The sequence below is a fragment of the Limulus polyphemus genome, unplaced genomic scaffold (genome assembly GCF_000517525.1).
Source record: "Limulus polyphemus unplaced genomic scaffold, Limulus_polyphemus-2.1.2 Scaffold7356, whole genome shotgun sequence".
In the NCBI taxonomy this organism is placed as follows: Eukaryota; Metazoa; Arthropoda; class Merostomata; order Xiphosura; family Limulidae; genus Limulus; species Limulus polyphemus.
The window spans coordinates 11,034-19,437 of NW_013672966.1; the positions used below are offsets into that span (position 1 = coordinate 11,034).

At 33.9% G+C, this 8,404-nt stretch overlaps 2 protein-coding genes across 3 annotated transcripts in view; one reads left to right on the forward strand and one right to left on the reverse strand.

Moving 5' to 3' along the window:
* The window catches only part of LOC106474557 (Golgi-associated plant pathogenesis-related protein 1-like), a 9,560-nt gene extending 8,552 nt beyond the window's left edge, over positions 1-1,008 (forward strand). For both annotated transcript variants that reach the window (XM_013935246.2, XM_022402877.1), the window contains one exon: positions 688-1,008. In XM_013935246.2, the coding sequence (XP_013790700.1) occupies positions 688-872 (185 nt within the window). In that variant the 3' untranslated portion in view covers positions 873-1,008. The remainder of the gene's footprint in view (positions 1-687) is intronic.
* A 3,945-nt stretch (positions 1,009-4,953) lies between these two features.
* Positions 4,954-8,350, reverse strand: LOC106474558 (DNA repair protein XRCC2-like). Its single transcript, XM_013935247.2, has 2 exons — positions 7,467-8,350; positions 4,954-5,931 (listed from the first exon to the last, which is right to left on the reverse strand). The coding sequence occupies exons 1-2, from the start codon at positions 7,527-7,529 to the stop codon at positions 5,113-5,115; spliced, it is 882 nt and encodes a 293-aa protein (XP_013790701.1). The 5' UTR covers positions 7,530-8,350; the 3' UTR covers positions 4,954-5,112.
* Between the last annotated feature and the right edge of the window lie 54 nt (positions 8,351-8,404).

The window sequence follows — 8,404 nt, forward strand, 5'->3', positions numbered from 1 at the left end:
CACCCACCGCCAACTCTTGGGCTACTCTTTCTACCAACGAATAGTGGGATTGACCGTCACATTATAACGCCCTCACGGCCGAAAGGGCGAGCATTTTTGGTGTGACGGGGATTCGAACCCGCGACCCGCAGATTGTGAGTCGAGAGCCCTAACTACCTGGCCACGCCGGGCCAATTTAGCAGCGTAAGACTAGAGGGAACGCAACTAGTCATCATCGCCCACCGCCAACTCTTGGGCTACTCTTTTTACCAACGAATAGTAGGATTGACCATCACATTATAACGCCCCACGGCTGAAAGGGCGAGCATGTTTGGTGGGACTGGGATTCGAACCCGCATATTGCGAGTCGAGCGCCCTAACCACCTGGCCATGCCGGGCCACATGTAAGTGAGAATCTGTTAATACTAAAGTAAACCATCAAAGAAGACCAGTGGCCATTACTGGGAAATAAAACTTGTCGTTCTTCATTTATTTAGTGATAATTATAACATGAAATGGAATAAATGTATTTCGAAAAATCAAAAACCTTTTGCAAAAAAAAATAATAAAATATTTAATTATTTAAACATGATAAAACTTTCAAATACTGTATTGTGGAGCTTATGCATTGTAATATTTTTAAAGCTATGAACTATCTGCCTGTTATTCTTTAATCGACCTAATTATGAAACATTTTTCATATTGCAGGCCACTTCACACAAATGGTGTGGCGCAGTAGTAAAGAGTTCGGTGTGGGCAAGGCCAGATCTCGCTTTGGAAAGATTATTGTGGTGGCAAACTATAAGCCGGCAGGAAATGTCACTGGAGAGTTCCAAGACAACGTGTTCTCTCCAACTAAAGATGACCACCTGGGAAATTTAGATAATGGTTGATCTACGTGTGTTACTGTTTGTTGAAATCTGAAAAAAAAAAGAAAAAAGTTTATCCAACGTCATTAGCCATTTAAAAAAAAACTGGTGATTTCGGAATTGTAAAGAATGGTTTATCATAAAGTATGAGAAAATGGTAGAACTGATGTCCTTGAATTTGCGAGAATTGCTGATTATAAGACGTCACACATTTGTGGATCTAGCGTCCAAGAAAACTAACACCATTTAATAACAGAGTGTGAAAAATAAGAGAGAAGCTATTGGTCCTAAGTAGTTTGGACAAACTTTCGTCACAGAGCGATATTAAAGGATTTTGTATTCTCACAAGTTACATCCAGGGTTAATGACGTTTTTCTTTTAATAACTCGTTTTATTTTCTGACTCTATAGAAAGAAAAAAAAAAGGTTAGTTTTCATGAAACAAATGTCACTTTGCTATTGCTTTGATTCTATCGTTGGTGTTAGAAGTAACACATTCGAACCTGGTTTATCATATGCTACTGAAAATATTCTTTAAAGACCCGTATTTTTTTAGGTTATCACAAAGCTTTCTGTCACTTGAGAAATAATATATTCATAGCGATCGATGAAGTGTTGGACGTGGCCTAGTGGTTAACGAACTCGAAATGTAGATCCACCATGCCGGGCCCGGAAAGTAGGGATCGTTGGTTATTCGTAGAATTGCTATAAGAAGTATCCAGAACAAAATAAATGCTGCAATAAAAAGTAGACAAACAAGTACAGTGATACTAGATTTTAAAGCTATTTTCAATCTCTAATTTGGTTGGTATTGTGATCCGTGTAGCTAAACGAAGCAGGTGTATTTAGTGACATCATGTCTCAAACAATGTCCAATTCATTCTGCTGCCCAGCAACCTAAACATTTAGGCACATCCAGCCCATAAATATACCCATCTAACCTTCTGCACGTAAATGAGATGCTGAAGAGACTTGACTGTAAAACGTATAGCTCGTTATGATGTCCGTGTGTGTGTGTGTGTCAGCTTATAACTGGTGAATCGTTGGACCAATTGTCACCAGACCAGGTACGTACCCTTAGAGTGCCCCCGGGCAGTAAAACGTGGGTCGACGCTCGGATTTCTCTACAAGACGTTTGGCGAGGATTCAGATAGGGCTGATGTAGGACTCGGCCAGTTTAGGGGATTTAAGTTGGTTCTAATTGAACACATTAAGGTAACAATGCAAAATAATCCTCTTAATAAAAACCAGAAATATTAGTTTCATAACATTAAAGGAAGAACTGAATACAAAACACACACAAATCAATTGTTTTAGGCACTATAATCAATTCTCTGTTCGTTGGTTGACTAAGTAAAAGTTTTGGTTTCCTTTTGAGTGAGCTTGTCAGTGTCAGTCGTTAACTGATAATCTTTGTGTGTTTGTAATTCTTATTTTCATCGTGTTCTTTTATTCTTGTCCACACAAATTTCGTCATTTTTTTAGGCCTAATATCGGTCTCTTTGCATGAGCAAAGGAATTCTTGGATGAGGTTTTATGCTTGTTGTCAATTGTCTTTTTTGTTTTGCTTCCATTAGTAATGGCTATGATCGTAATGAAGGATTTTCAGCAGCTATCCATGTTGGAATGTCTGGCCATGCTTTCGTTCATATTCTGAATATAAGGTAGATAAACCACTGTGGCAGGTTCTTATCTTTGATATTAGTAGTTTCTGTGTGTTGTTCGAGCTGTTATTTATAAAGTTGTAAGGGTGACCATCGTGTATGAAGTAGTGTATAACGTGTTGATCATAAAACTGTAAGTGACCATGTACGTTTCGTCAGAAACGAAACGTTGTACATAAGTAAATCTATTATTCCATAAATAGCTGTTTCAAAAGTTCACACACCTTTGGAACAATGTTTGTTAAACCCAACTGGGGTATGACATAATAACAAAATTCCAAAGACGTGTGTGACATCAAGTGGAATTAATACCAATCATGTCAGTTCTGGTTAATCGGGAATTATCACTTAACAGACATAGTTCGGTGATGTGGAGAATATGAACTTGGAAAATAGGCCTACTACGTAGATTTTTCAGTTTTTGTACAAAATCCTTGGCATTGTAAACGTGATGCTGTGTGTTATCTCTTAGTGGGAACAGTACTGTGATACCATGAAATTAGTAGCATGATGATCTGTGGTTTGTATCGTATTACCTATAAGGAAAAAAAACAAAAAAAAACCTTACACATCTCGGAGTCATGAGTGCGTTACAAAAGTGACAGTCAAATCCAATTATTTGGTCTGTTTGCACAAAATCCAACAAAGGGATAATCTACCTTCAGTTTTATTTATCTTTTATCTTACATAATAAGGCATCGTTTCCCAACCAGTGGTTTGCACTTTGGTGATGGCATCTTTTTCACTTTCCTGGTTCTACAGTTCTTACCAATATTTTAATTTCATTATACTTTATTAAAATATTTATGGAGAGAAATAGCTTGATGCAGAGCCAAATTTATGACAATATCTCTATTCTATTGAGTTGAACTTTAAAGCAGTGTTCTTTAAAACAAGCTTAGAAGTTTCATTAGAGTTTAGATAAATGGTTTTGTTTTAAATTTTTTTATTATGTTTCAAGACTTATATTTCAATTTTACTGGGTACTAACTGATGGCAATATCAGAGATTCAGATTTTTTCATTTTAGAAAATTTATTATTGCTTAAAAGGGGGTTTGCTGCAAAAACTATTAATACTCAAGGGGTTCGTGAACAGATGAAGGTTTGGAACTGTTGTTCTAAGGTATATTCACTGAAACAAAAGTGAACGAAATTCCACACAAAATATATATTTACTCAGTTATATTATTATGATTATGCTCCTATGCAAGTTATCCCCCAGTAGGACAGCAGTATGTCTACAAACTTACAATTCTAAAATTCAGGGTTCGATTCCCTAAAGCAGACACAGCAGATGGCCCAATGTGACATTGCTCTAAAATAAAGAAACAAACAAACCTATGCAAAGTGTCTTTTTTTTGTTCAGTTCATTTTCAAGTATTAGCATTGTATAACTCATAGTTTCACCTATAAAGATTATTTTAGGCTTAACTTAACCAATTACAATTATTCATTTGAATGTGTGTACAACATATTATGGAAAACCCACCAGTTCTTGCATTACTGAATCTCTCATAAATTATAAGCAAAAGACATTTCTAACACAGGTAGCTAGAACTCAGGATGGGGTGTGATAATTTATTCACTACACTCTTGTTTAATGTGATATAATATCTAAGTTTAACTATGTTTTAAGTTTTATTAAAGAAATATTTTAGATCGAGGCAAAAAAAAATCTATATGATTTAACTTGTTTTAGTAAGTTGCTTATAAAATAGATAATCCTACAGTTTAAGCAAAAACACCAATGTCCACAATATTTTACAATATCAATCTGCAGCTTTTTCCCTTACTAAAACAACTACTAATTAATTTTTCTTTCTAGTTTAACCTTTTATGTGAAGACTTTTCTAAGGTAATTCATTCTAACACGTATGTCTGAAACAAACTAAATGTTATATTATTTGGTAGTTTCTTAGTTTTTTATTGTGAAAAAAAAGTTAATTGGGTGATCGTGTATGTGCAGAAAGAAAAAAAACTTCCTTAAAGTCAATTTAAAGAAATATAAACAAAGTTTCTAACACTATGTCTCAAACAAACTAAATGTGATATTATTTGGTAGTTTCTTAGTTTTTTATTGTGAAAAAAAAAGTTAATTGGGTGATCCTGTATGTGCAGAAAGAAAAAAACTTCCTTAAAGTCAATTTAAATAAACAAAACCTCCAATTAATTCATCAAGAAAATAGTTCCAAATAACTCAAATAAACTTCATAATAGAAAGGAGTATGAATACATCAATAATTTTTTATAAAATTATTTCTCTCTTTTTGTTTTTTTATATGTAGGAACAACTTATTTAAGTAATCAGTTCATAATGAAATTAGTAATATAACTTATCAAAACTTGTAACACAATTTAGAAGACATCATTGGTGCAACGTTTCAGGAGAAAAATAAATAGTTGTGTTTAAGCCTCTAATTATGTTTCACACAATTTAGATGTTTCAGCCTGTAGAATTGAGTTTTTAATTACATCTATCAATAAATATTCATTAGGTTTTCATAAATGACCACTATTTATAAAATAAAAGGATCTGTTTTTGTTAGTTCAAACTATACATATATTTAAAAAAACACTTATTTACTTTATATTTTTAGCTCTTAAGTTAAGAACATCATTCCGTTTTCTGTTATCAAACATTCTATACTTTGTGTAACTGAATCAAATTTACATATAGTAATTTTTGTCTGGCCCACCTCTTCAGTCTGTTCCTTTTTTAAAGTCAACCTACATTTGACAAATTTCTGCCAATTCCTACCCATGAAATCAAAACGTTTAAAACTAAGTTTATCCCTATTCTTGTCGTCCACTGCGTCTGTTTCCCTCTCTTTCATCAACACTTGTCTTGTTGCCATGACAACTAATTTGTAATTATTCACAAGCTTCTCAAGTGCAGCCACTAATTGGGCATGAAACTTATCAAGCTCATTCATTTGGTCCATCAGGTTCATCCTATCCAACCAGTAGAAGGCTGACACACTGTCGAGCAGCAGTAAGGAAATGCTGACATTGGTTCCTATCACGCTGTCTAGGCCGTACAAAGTCAACAGAAGCTGTTCGCTGTTCCAGCATCGAACGATTGTTAACATCTGTAAACATTTCCTGATGAATACGGTCACCTCCTCTACCGAGGGGGAATCTAATTTGGAAGCCACACGTTTTTCAAGCACCGTTACCAGTCTAAGTAGGTTAAAGTGGTGGTCAGTGTCCACAAAAACTACTCCAGCACTCAGACCACCTAACTCGGTTCCTTGCCAAGAAGGTGGCAAAATACACTTTGCAATCAAATGATAAAATAGTTCACTCTTTCCAGCCCCTGCTCCTCCACTGATTTCTACCACACACTGGCCACTCAAGTCAGGAAACAAAGCAGGCTCCAGCTTTTTAAGGGATGGACGTAAACTCAATCGGGCTAAGAGCTACGATCAGAACGTTAGAAAAACACATAGGTTCAAGAAATCAATTTAACACAAAGATAATAACCTATGACCCGAACACTTTCAAAAGGTGGTCTTTTCTTTTTTCAGGTGCAAATTCCAAACTTCCCATTGAAGAAGAAAAGTCCACCTTTCAAAAGCACTCGGGTTATAGGGTATCGTAATTATGATCACAAGATAGAAAAGGAATTGTCCAATAACTAAAAGGCAAACCTTAAAACAAGAATTCACCTCTGACTCAGTGCAGTTTAAGTAAAACTGTTACACAGCACTAAACATGAAATAATTTTAATCTTTAGATTTGCAGTCTTTCATATATGTTAAGCTTGAAAGCTTCAAATGCGACAGTTCTTTCTTTTAGCTTAAGTATGCTGACAGATACTTCTGTTCAAAACTTCTTGAAATGATGGTTTGGTTTCCCGTGTTTGATTCCAAGTGAGGTTCCTACTTCCTCAGAATCTTTATTAGACATGTAATGTCAGAGTTCACCAGTTGTACAAATTTCTGTGTGATGCGTTCTCTACATTACTTTAATAACTTTCTGAACACCCTTAAAGTATAGTAAAGTTTAGTTTCTAAAGTCTGCTTAGTATATTTTTCTATTTAGGTTATAAAAGCCTGGGTAGTTTAAGTTGCAGTTCATGCTATAAAAGTCTGAAGCAGATGGACAAAAATTGGCATCACAAGTACTACACTCTCTTGGTAATGTACTATTTTCCTTGTCTTACATTTGGAATCTTAACTTCAAAATAATAGCTTCGCTCTTAATTTTGTAACGTCTTCATTTTTCACTATCAATATCTGCCACAGTGTTGAATTCAGGAACTTCCCCAGAAATATTTTAACTATTTTGCCTTTTTTTTTTTAACATGTGCTATTTCTATTTCATCAAATATTAATTTCAATTCATTTCCACCCAACTTCACATCCCCCCCCCCCCAGTGGAAAGGTCTGGATTCAACACTGATCTGCCACTTCTATCAAAATAAACTCAACCCTTCCACTATACCTATTATCCTTTGAACTTTACGAAAATTGCAGTTTAATTCATCAATTTCAAAAGTTGCTCCCTCTCTGCTTTTATAAAATCCAAAAAAACTCGTACTATTTAATCCTTCACTACATATTTAGTTATACTGTCCATGAATGTGAACTATACAGAAAAAAAATAAAATAAACAACTTCCGCAATAATAAGTTAAACAACTAAGCACATGTCAGAAATGTTACAAAAATAAACACAGCTTTTTACCAGGTAATATATTATGGTTCTACGTGATTTGTCTTAAGACTAAAGTAAACAGTCTTTAAACTTTGAATACATAAACAAGTTGAGGTCATTAAAGCATATGTTTTCGCAAATATTTCACAAGAGTTATGTATACAATTAAATCAACTCTTCCTGCCCTATTTTTTATAAAACAAGCTTATGCAGTATAGAACATGACGCAGCATAAAACAAGATATAACTACAAACAGAAATAAATTATACGATTATACATATATGTATATTCCTACCTGTGAGCCTGTTTCACACTTCACAATAGGACTTACTTCAGAAGCTACATTTGAATTTTCCATGAGTCAAAAGTCTCCTCACTACTTGCTTTTCAAAATGTCAGATCATCCAGGAAATTGGTCACTCAAGATTTAATAAATCTAAGATGTTATATGAGATATTTAAAAGTGTCTTACTCCCAAATAACAAAGTTTAAACATGTAAGAAATTCATTCTAATAAGTAAATATACCATATCCGGCCGATGAAAAGTATAAACTATTAGTATTAGTACTAATACTATTACTAACACTAATAGTATTATAACTTAGGACTGATGACGATTTAGCTTTGTCAAACAAATACTTAGGTATTTTAATTTTTAATGATTTTTAATCTTTAGTTTCATTATTCAATTCATTGGGATATTCACAATCACATGCCTCTGACTACCAGTACCAGTTTGCTAACTTGTTATTCTTTGTGCCTTTTTTTTCTTTTTTTTAAGAATGTGCAGTCTATATTGTTAGGGTAATGTGAAGTCTACATTATTAGAGTAATGTGTAGTCTATATTGTTAGGGTAATGTGCAGTCTATATTGTTAGGGTAATGTGAAGTCTACATTGTTAGGGTAATGTGAAGTCTATATTATTAGAGTAATGTGTAGTCTATATTGTTAGGGTAATGTGCAGTCTATATTGTTAGGGTAATGTGCAGTCTATATTGTTAGGGTAATGTGAAGTCTACATTATTAGAGTAATGTGCAGTCTATATTATTAGAGTAATGTGTAGTCTATATTGTTAGGGTAATGTGCAGTCTATATTGTTAGGATAATGTGAAGTCTACATTGTTAGGGTAATTTGTAGTCTATATTATTAGAGTAATGTGCAGTCTATATTGTTAGGGTATACTTAGGACTATGTGTATATCAATTATCATGTATAAATCAGTGTTTATT